The sequence below is a fragment of the Thalassophryne amazonica genome, chromosome 19, assembly GCF_902500255.1.
Source record: "Thalassophryne amazonica chromosome 19, fThaAma1.1, whole genome shotgun sequence".
Lineage (NCBI taxonomy): Eukaryota > Metazoa > Chordata > Actinopteri > Batrachoidiformes > Batrachoididae > Thalassophryne > Thalassophryne amazonica.
In genome coordinates, this window is record NC_047121.1 from 46,831,871 (window position 1) to 46,842,727 (window position 10,857).

Below are 10,857 nucleotides of genomic sequence, written 5' to 3' on the forward strand. Positions count from 1 at the left end.
CTGGGCTAGAAAGATATATTCTGTAGTCCATTTTAGTTAATAAGAGGCAGAAAATAACAGAATCCTTCTCCTTATTCTCCCCTTTTCAGCACCCCTGAGATGTTGTGCCCGCATCAGCATCAGTGCTGTGGACAAAACTATGATGTCCATTGTGTGGGCAAACATGGGCCAAAATGTACAACAGAACTTGAAGAAAAACTGGAATAAAGGAATCAATCAATTTTTTTTTTTTATATATAGCGCCAAATCACAACAAACAGTTGCCCCAAGGCGCTTTATATTGTAAGGCAAGGCCATACAATAATTATGTAAAACCCCAACGGTCAAAACGACCCCCTGTGAGCAAGCACTTGGCTACAGTGGGAAGGAAAAACTCCCTCTTAACAGGAAGAAACCTCCAGCAGAACCAGGCCCAGGGAGGGGCAGTCCTCTGCTGGGACTGGTTGGGGCTGAGGGAGAGAACCAGGAAAAAGACATGCTGTGGAGGGGAGCAGAGATCGATCACTAATGATTAAATGCAGAGTGGTGCATACAGAGCAAAAAGAGAAAGAAACAGTGCATCATGGGAACCCCCCAGCAGTCAGAACCCCCCAGAATGAAAAATGAAAATTGCTAGAGGAGTTAATATCATTCGAAAAAGGAATGGTTTGCTCTGTCAGTTAAGCTTAGTTAGCACATTACAGGGTACATAGAATCCAATGGACGTTGGCCGTGTTTGACCATTACTTTAAAGACCAAACATTCAGCATGGTCCGAGCTATTCCATTTATTAATCCTGTTGGCTCAACCAATAATTTGCATCACTTTTTACCAAAATTGGATCAACTTCATATTTTGACCCCTGTACAAACTGAAACAAACTTTTTGATGTTTTTACCCTATAACTCCATAACATTCAGTCATAGATACTCCAAACTATACCTTTTTTGAATCTTTATGATCAGACAAATAATGTGGTATAGTTTTCAATATGATTGGCTCATTTTTATATGTTGACTACTGTATAATCTTTCATTGACCCCTACCTGGCTATGAGATGGCAAACACACATTTTTATATAGGCCATGGTATACTGAAGCTGGATTTGAAGTGTTGTTTAGTTGTTGTTTAGGTCAAAATTGACTTCAGGTTCAAGATTCAAAGCTTTTATTGTCATATGCACAGTAAAGAAACATGTTTCCCCGTGCAATGAAATTCTTACTTTGCTGCCCACACTGGATGCCCAAATATATATAAATAACTAAGTACAAAATATCTAAATATAAGTGCGGGGGGGGAATAACATAAAATAAGCATGCTGGTAAGAACAACAGAATATAACAAGCAATGTAATAAAAAAAATGGAATAATGTAATAAAAATAAATATACAGAAGGGAAATATAAAATATGCTTGTGTAATGGCCTACATGGACTATCCAGATAATGTTCCAAAATACAGGTGATGCAAAGGCTTCAAAATGTTCCACAACAGTTTTGAGTTCTCCATCAGTAATTTACAGTAACAATAAAACGTTTTGGTATGTTCAAACATTTTGGAGCCAACCTCATTCATTGTTGCCGTTCAAGCCCAGTGCTTTTACCATCTTAGCTGGAGAGATCATTTATGTGTGTGAGCTTAGCGCCCCCTAGCGTTCAAACCACAAACCTTGCTTGAAAAAAGTGGGGTGAGAGGGGGTCCTCTTTGATACATGTCTCGAAACACTGCTTCGACGAAACCGTATCATGGTTTCAAAACGTTTCGACACGCAGTCTAGTATGGATCACGCCCATCATAGAACCCTCTCTCACTCACTCACACACACACACACACACACACACTGTGCGTGAGTTAAAACAAAAAATGCATTTACTGAGTGAGATAAATGCGACCCGTTTCAAAACACTAATCTAATTGGCATCAATGTGCACTAATGATGCACTACTCAAACTGGCTTATTAGCGTCAAAAATAGGGCTTCCCTTCGAAATGCGTGTAAAACACCATCTGAAGCCTGTGACAACAGAGGAGAGGTTATTTTGGACAACAATGAGAAGAAATCCGAGCTAACAGTCACCACCCACCTCTGGAACAAAGGTATTGCTTCGATGTTTCTGTTCTTTTTTTTTTTTTTTTTTTTTTTCAGGGCCTACGGCATATAATTACGGCACGGTTTTCAGTATATGTCTGTGTGATATTCGTGGTTTATTGTGAGTGTGTCGGACTCAGACCGATCGAGTCTCCTCGGGTCAGAGTGGAGGGCGAAGGCGTGCTCTGTTACCAAGGCGACGGTCAGCTAACAGGTTCCTGCTAGCCGGCTATGCTAGTTGCCGGGTTCAACGCTTTTGTCGCCTTTTCGCACATCACGGTGTAAAATGTTGCTCAGACACTCACGTTATGGATAAACGACCTTTATGCGGCAGATAAGATTGAAAGGAATGCACTGTGAGTGATGACAGGTCAGACGCGGGGTCGGCGTTTGTGGTTTATCTGAACGTATATTCCGTAACAGTTCCTTCAACAGATGTCAAGCTAAATGCAGTCAGCGTCAGGCTTTTGTCCCTGTTGTGTGACACAGTGTGCTATTTTGCTGTGTTTTTAGGCTTTACTCTTAACTAGAAAGGCACTCAGTGTGCATGCTTCTGCCACCACTCTTAAATGTTTTGGCCCCGCCCCTTTTATGAGGATCCACCCCTGAGTCTATTGGTACAACTTATAAAACTAACTTTATACTATTATTGTGTGATTCTTGACTGAATCGCTCTTAAAGAAATAATCTAGCAAGTGAACAAAAAGTGTTGGCCAAAAGTTGTCACTGAAGATTCTCAGTCTATCTGGTAAAGCCCAGATCTTACTTCTACAGCTATTCATCCCAGGTGGTCATGATCTATAATGAAAAACTGGTGTGTGTAGATCTTCTGGAAAACCTACTGGTGATGTGACAACATGTTCAACATGGTTCCACGATAATACAAGGGGCAAGGTCCTTAATGATAATCCCAGAGTTGCTCCTGGTGTGCAATTGAGCACCTTGCATGGCGGCATCACTGTAAAGCGGTTTGACCATGAAAGCAAAGTCCTGATACACGTTGTCACAGACACCCACCCTGATGTTAAGGTTTTCCAAAATATAGATACGAATTCAAACTGTAGCTTTCTGAGATGTGTACACATGAACATGAGAATGGGGTTTAAGAGATACCTTGAAATGTACTGTATATAGCAACTGGACATCTTGGTGGCCTTCAAGATGTTTAGTGTAAGTGAGTTGTTCGATTTCACTGTCAAAGGATTTTTTCCCATTTTATTCCAGTCCAAATAGAGTAAAATACACTCTGTTATAGAGTGAAATCAGCTCTACTGTCTTGTCAAATCACATTTTTCAACTCCAGTAAGTCATTCACAGCATGATAGAGTTGATTTTACCCTGTGATAGAATTGATTTAGCACTATGATAGAGTATATTTAACTCTATTTGGACTGGGACCAAATGTTATCCTGGCAGAGTATATTTTACTCTGCAAAATTTACTGTGCAGCTAATGAGAAACATTATATAATAATTACGTAAAATTATCTTGGATCTTGTTCTACTTCAAAATCTAATCAAGTATCCCTCGACCCAAGACCTACTTCTCCACAAAATTTATTAACCTCTGTCCATAACCTTTGGATCATATTGTCCACAGACAGGCAGACTGCCATTGAAATTTGCTTTCACTTTAAGATTAATTTGTAGAGGGCATAGATCAGTGGAAAAGGAGTTCGGCAACCAATACTTAGATCTATGATTCATTCCTGGTCACTCTACCTGTCTGTCTCCTTGGACAAAACACTTCATCTGCATCATCCCGTCCACCCAGTTGTAAATGGGTACCAGCCTTGAATGGGGACGTAACCTGCATCAGCCTGGTATCCCATCCAGGGGTAATTGTCTACTCTCATTCGATTCACACTATGGAATCCGTGATAACCATTGGCACCAGTAGGCCTCATGGCCTAGGCCCTAGAACTTACTACCTCTTCTTCTACACCATTTGGGAAAGGATAATAAAAGACAACTTTATCCCAGAAGTGGAAATCAGGAAATATTTATTCTACTTTATCTTTATGTTTGCATGAACATGGGACTGTGGTTTTATTTAACATCTTGATGTGACTGAATTTGATTATAAGGTTTTAAATATGAATTAGAAAAAATATGTATTATCTCAATGCATACAGTATTGTACGGGTTGTCTGGTTTCTTAAGGCTTTGGTTTTTCTCTTTTTTGTTGTGCAGGCTACAAAATAATCAAGAAAATTGGAGAGGGAACATTCTCAGAGGTCGTTAAAACTCAGAGCCTGAAAGATGGGAAGTTCTACGCCTGTAAAACCATGAAGCAGACAATTAACAGGTATTTAGTTTTTAATATTGTTTTCCTGGATCAGGTTTCAAGTAACGTTTGGGCTTTTGAAATTGAATTGGCAGGTTTACAGCCAGTTTTTTTTTAGTCTATCCTACCAGATGTCAGCAGGTCAACACGTCTGTTTGAATCAAGGCATTATGTCACATTCGTATAACTATAAAATACCTTTTGATTGGTTCTTTGGAACCACCTGACTTCTCCTCACCTGACATTACATATCTTATGTCCTTTGTTATTAAGTCTGGAGCAAGCTAACAACCTACGGGAAGTCCAGGCGATGAAGAGGCTCAGCCCACATGCAAATATCATACAGCTACACGAACTGATTTTGTGAGTACTACATTGTTGTCTCTGTGTGTGTACATATATATATATATATATATATATATATATATATATATATATATATATATATATATAAAACAATATTACTGTTAAAGTATTTATATGGGGGATGGGGGATCTTAACAAATATAGTGAGTTTACTGTGAGATCTTGCAGATGACATGAAGGAGGAAGTGCATTAACAAGGTTCAAAGTTCATGCTGTATTTCATAGAAACTTGGGAAAATACACCTAATAAAGCCATGATACAGACTAATATTGGAAACCCAAGTAAAAACATGCTACCAATGTAACTAACATTATTATTGACCTGTGTAAGTGTTGTCTTACCTGTCCAGCAGATCTAATCCAGCAAAACATTTGAGTGAAATGTCCAGATTTTATTCATAGTTCTCCCCAGGGGATCTCCGATTGCCTATGTTTATTAGTTGCATGCGTCACTGCCTTTCTGTTCCCATTTTATATCACTTTTTGAGACTTTTAGTCACAATTGAAGGCTGCACTAGCATATGTAGCATAACAGTGCCGTTTAACCCTCAAACTGTATACTCGGAACCAGAATTCCCAGTGTGTCTTGACATGTTGTCTCTGTATTTTAATCCATGTGGTTCAAAATCATAAATTGTTTTCAGACAAGATGAGTTTTGAGCTTCCTGGCATTATAATCTTGTCAATCTTTTCTCAAAACAAAATTATACTGGTGCAGAAGAAAATCCTTTTTATCACTAAAATGGTACAAAATTGAAAGAGACAACACCTTTAATAGAACATCTATCCACTAAAATCATTGCACATATATGTTTAAATAGCTTTGATAGTTGAGTAATAGTAATAAAATACACACATCCAGTTTTGATTAGATTACATTAGATTAGACAGAACATTATTATTCCCTTGGGAAGACTCCCAAGGGAAACTGGGTTTCCAGCACCATTGTATGGCAGCACACGGGGTAAGAGCACACAGAGTATCAAAAGTAGAAGTAAAAACAATTTTGCTCCTGGCTTACTGGCTACTACTGTTCCTCTCCTTCCCATCCCCTGTCTTCCTGTTACTCCTCCTTCCCCCAAGTGAGGAGTTGTACAGGGTCACATTTGAATTTCAGAATTGTGTGGGACATTATGAATCAGCTCTCTGATAATCTGGATTTGAGACCACATCTGCAGAACACAGTTGTCATCATTTTGTAATTTCTTATGCAGTATGGGGCATGTAAACCTGATCTAATCTGCTGTTTCAGTGACAAAGAAACTGGAACAGTCTCTTTGATTTGTGAGCTGATGGAGATGAACATCTATGAGTTCATACAAGGTAAAAGTCAAAGTATGTCATGACTGAGAATTTAGCATGAAGACCGTTTTAAAAAGTAGTGTTTGTGTAATTATAGGCATAATTTGTTTCATGCAGGAAGACAAACTCCACTGCCCGAACACACTGTAAAACACTACATGTACCAGCTGTGCAAGTCACTGCAACATATGCACAGGTAATTATGGAAATACCCACATTACTCAGCATCAGTATAGGTCCACAAATATTTGGAAAGACAAAACCTGTTGTTATTTTGGCCATCGATCACAGCTTAAAGTTGAAAGCAAATAATGAACATGAGCTTGTAGTGCAGCGGACATAGACAAGTTGGTGAGGTATAAGGTTTTTTCTCCAAGTTTCCATACCCTGTCTTCCTTCAGTGAGTGAGACACTCTTGTTCTCTGAACGCCAAGTGGGTGTGCCACACAGAGGGTACACAAACTCAGTGGGCGTGTCTGAGTGGAAGCAGTCCACTTTTGTTAATAGCTTGGGAGTTTCTAAATGAAATGACAAAATTTTTGGACTTGTGCAAGAAATTCCAACCACATGCAGCTATGAAAAGTGTACACACACAGACATAAAAACACTTTTAAAGGCTGATGTGGTGACTTAATGGTCAGTACTTTTGCCTCACAGCAAGAAGGTGAGCTTAATTTTGAGCTTCATGGCAAAGGCTGTACGTACTTATGTACATGTGATTTCTTAATTTTTTATTTTTAATAAATTTCCCAAAATAAAAAAAAAACCCTTTTCATATCGTCATTATGGGGTATTGTCTATAGAATTTTGAAGAAAAAAATGAATTTCATCCATTTTGGAATAAGGCTGTAACATAAAATGTGGAACAAGTGAAGTGCTGTGAATACTTTCTGGATGCACCATATGGGGAGGTGATGGCCTTGTGGTTAAGCAATGGGCTTGAGACTAGAGGGTCCTCGGTTCAAACCCTCATCTGGCTGGAAAATCACTTAGGGCCTTTGGGCAAGGTCCTTAATCCCCAAGTTGCTCCCAGTGTGTAGTGAGCGCCTTGCATGGCCGCACGCTGACATCAGCATGGGTGAATGTGGGCTTCCAGCTTCCCCATGACCCCTAATTGGAGTAAGCAGGTATAGAAAATGAATGACCCTTTTAAATGTAAGTGCATCCTAATCTGGTCAGTGTTTTAGGAATTACAGTAGTTTCTGTCAGTGGTTCCTACTCATTTCTTATGGACCAAAAGTAATCTGACAATTAGGTGCTGCTTCACTTCAAAAATCAACTTTGGACCTTATATCAAAGATGATAGCAGATCTGGTCATGAAATATGGTAATTAAGCTGTTCAGTTGTCTGTTACTTTTGCTTCCATGAAATAGGGGAACCACGCCCACAAAGTGACGTAATTTGTGTAGTTTGATCACGTGATTTGGATGTACTTACCCTCAATTTAAAGTAGGTATTCTGCACTACAAACTCACAAATAATAACCACAACAACCAAATTTTTTTTTATTTAATTGTCAATATTAAATAAATTTGTTCCTCCTCACCTCGGCTCCCTTGCTCTTTTCCAGCTGTGGGATCTTTCATAGAGATGTGAAACCTGAGAACATCCTCATCAAAGTGAGACTCGTCAGTAATCTAGATCATTTTTCTGTTAGGGTATGAGCTACATTTGAGACTTGTTCATTTTGGTCTCATCTCTTTCACACATTTTGCAGCAAAACGTTCTGAAACTGGCAGACTTCGGTTCATGTCGGAGTGTGTACTCCAAGCCTCCTCACACAGAGTACATCTCCACACGGTGGTACAGAGCCCCAGAGTGCCTTCTCACTGACGGCTACTACAGCTTAAAGATGGACATCTGGAGCGCCGGTTGTGTCTTCTATGAGATAATGAGGTACTGGCATGGTTGGAAACAGGCCCACTTCTCTGGCCTGGTGGTGCATGCGTAATTTCACAGCATAATACTTTATTTACAGGAGTTTCCAGATGGTTTCAGTTAGTTTTCTTTCCGTGAAATTGGGCTGATCCTGTCAGTAACCGCACACATAAACAAATGTCAAACAAATGCATTGCAACCAGCTTTGTTGTGTGTTTCAGTCTGAATCCTCTCTTTCCTGGAACCAATGAGTTGGATCAGGTTGCCAAGATCCATGATGTGTTGGGGACACCAGATCAAAGTCTCCTTCAAAAGTTCAAACAGTGAGTTTGCCCCTGAAATACCTGGTTTGAAAATTTAAAGCCATCATATTGTGCATGTGTTTTTGTTCTACGCATTACAGACTGCACATATAAAAACTCCCCTGTTGGAAGCAAAACTTATTCTTGAACTCACTTCTTTAAACTTTCCAAGCCTAAGTGTGGACTCCATTTATTTAAGTCACCAAATAGGTTCTTAGAAACCTTAAGTTTTTGTTAGAGAAACAACCTAAGTGACTATAAGGTATTTTATTAATTTTTAAGAAACCGACCTATAATAGAGTGTTCCTTAATGACCCTTTTATTTCCTGTTAGGAAAGGGGTGCACATTAAATTTGTGGTTGTCTTTGGTATGTAAAAGTCTTTCAGTCATGCCACTCTGTTCTTTACAATATACGAAAAATGAGGCTTAACCAAAATCAATATGCTACCCAGCAACCCAAGGTTCTGTCTCGTCTCAGATCCTGCAATGCCCGAGTGAGATTCCCAGCATGTGCAACGTAACTCTTAGAGATGGCCCAGACTGAGGTGATGCATCTGGTATTTACCCTAAAAGGTCATTTTACCCCAGTTCTCACTGACCTCCACTGGCTTCCTGTAACAGCCCGAATCACATTTGTCACTAATGCCTGCTTACGGAGCAACGACACGGTCCCCATCTCAGCCACTACGTTCCTCACAGGAACTAAGTCTGGCATTGCCATCCCTAAACAAGGCAGCCTCAGTAGACAATTCTACATCAAAACTCCACAACACGGGTGTCCCTGTCTTTGGAGAGGTGCTCTCCTAACCTTCTAACATACTTCAATGCTCACTTTACTTCTGTAGGTATTCTCCTCTTTGTTTAGAATCAGTACTTCTGCACTTCCTGAGTTACTTTGGATAAAAGCATCTGCTAACTGAATAAGTTTAACGCAAATGAATATCTGGCAGGTCTCGAGCGATGCATTTCAACTTTGTTCCGAAGAAAGGCACTGGTATCTCACGGCTCATCCCAAACTGCCCAGCTCCGGCTCTGTCACTGCTCTATCAGATGCTCGCCTATGATCCAGATGAACGCATCACCGCAGAAACAGCGCTGCAGCACATGTACTTTAGAGAAATCAGGTACTTGAATCTTTTTATGTCATCAAAGAGAAGCAACACTGAATTTGTTACGTCTTGGAAAGGGCATTTTTTTGTATCATCTGTCATTCTTTATGTTCTGGCGATTGTATCGGAAGTGTTGCCTCTTCATTTATTCATGCAGGTTGGCAGAAAAGAGAGCTGAGACACTTAGAGCTGTTGGGACTGTGGATGGAGGAGACAGTAGCTCCGTGCACAATGCCTTAGACCTCCTTTGGCGGCCAGCCAGAGTGGGCAAACAAGTGCGAGGACGACACATGAGACAAACGCCTTTAATGAGTGTGAGTCTAAATGCCACAGATCATATATGAGCTTAGGCCACTGTTTTGTGAATGAGCCCCATTTCATTCTCATCTGTGTTTTGAATTATCAGAGTTAAAAAAAAAGTAATCAAGCTGCCATCTGACCTTCTCTCTCTTCAGCACATCAAGCACACGCGAGAACCCATTATCAGGAGGAATGTACCTCATTACCCGGCAGAGTTACCCAAGCTGAACATGGTTGTACCAGGGCCACAGATCTCCTTCCCAAGCTCCACCATGCCCGCACTTCCCTTCACCCACCGAAGCACACTGCCGGCCATCATGTCAAAAAAGTGCCAGACTCAGTTAGCTAAAGTAAGCTCGAAATAGGTCAGCTTTTTCCTGACACATTTGGTCTTCCAGAGACAGAGCTCATATGTATATATACATCCCAAATGTGGAATTTGATTTGGGATTTAAACTGCATTTCTTCTCTCCACAGCCCCGGGATGAGTCGCACAGGTCAACTTTCAAGAAGTACTTCATGCCCCCTCTGGACAGGAAACACAGAGGCTACTGAGAGCCAAAAGACATTTTGGACATTGGCTTAAAAAATGGTTTTGACAAAAGGACAGACCTGTGCTGACACTGAGCAAGTGTTTGAGTGCATCATCATTAATATTATGATAGCTACAGCAAACTTTGACCCTCGCTATAACTGGAAGAGCATGCAGGCTGTGGCTTTAAAGCATTGTAGTCACTATAGCACCATCTTCTGGTGACAGAACCAGGAGAGGGGAACCAAGGTAGTGCATATGGAGCCATTTAAACTACCCACATACCAGGCATTAACTAAAATCATTGATTTCAACACAAATGATACAAAGTTCTGTGTTGAACCTCAGTTAGGACCGACCTGTCAGGTGTTTCTTTGCTGTCATTTAGAAATTGTACATCAGCCTGTAGCACAAGCAATAACAAACGAGCAAACCATTGCTATACAAGACAAGAACAGCTCTTCTTAATGACTCATGAATAATATATATTTCTTTCATCAAATGTGTAATCCAGTTCTTGGGAAAAATGCAAAGTCTGTAAATACGTTAACCTTCCCTCCTGGATGTGTTCACATTTTGTCATTTTAAAATTTTGAATCAGTGCTTTTTAGAAAACTATGAACTGATCAACCTGATAAACCTATAAACGTTTGTCTTGCATACAACTCAGTTTCCTGTTAAAAAATAAATAAAAATCACTGAGACAAGGCACAC

At 40.1% G+C, this 10,857-nt stretch overlaps 1 protein-coding gene across 3 annotated transcripts; it reads left to right on the forward strand.

Annotated features, from left to right (window-relative positions):
- Positions 1-1,786: 1,786 nt before the first annotated feature.
- On the forward strand, positions 1,787-10,645 carry LOC117501152 (MAPK/MAK/MRK overlapping kinase-like). Of its 3 annotated transcripts, none has more exons than XM_034159981.1 (12): positions 1,787-2,074; positions 4,259-4,373; positions 4,626-4,715; positions 5,971-6,041; positions 6,138-6,216; positions 7,592-7,640; positions 7,739-7,917; positions 8,121-8,222; positions 9,153-9,326; positions 9,469-9,625; positions 9,767-9,961; positions 10,089-10,645. In XM_034159981.1, exons 1-12 carry the CDS (start codon positions 1,912-1,914, stop codon positions 10,164-10,166), a joined length of 1,452 nt encoding a protein of 483 aa, XP_034015872.1. In that variant the 5' UTR covers positions 1,787-1,911; the 3' UTR covers positions 10,167-10,645. The 3 variants fall into 3 exon arrangements, with proteins under 3 accessions (XP_034015872.1, XP_034015875.1, XP_034015874.1); XM_034159984.1 differs by lacking the exon at positions 1,787-2,074 and adding an exon at positions 2,250-2,436; XM_034159983.1 differs by lacking the exon at positions 1,787-2,074 and adding an exon at positions 2,250-2,422.
- The last annotated feature ends 212 nt before the right edge of the window (positions 10,646-10,857 follow it).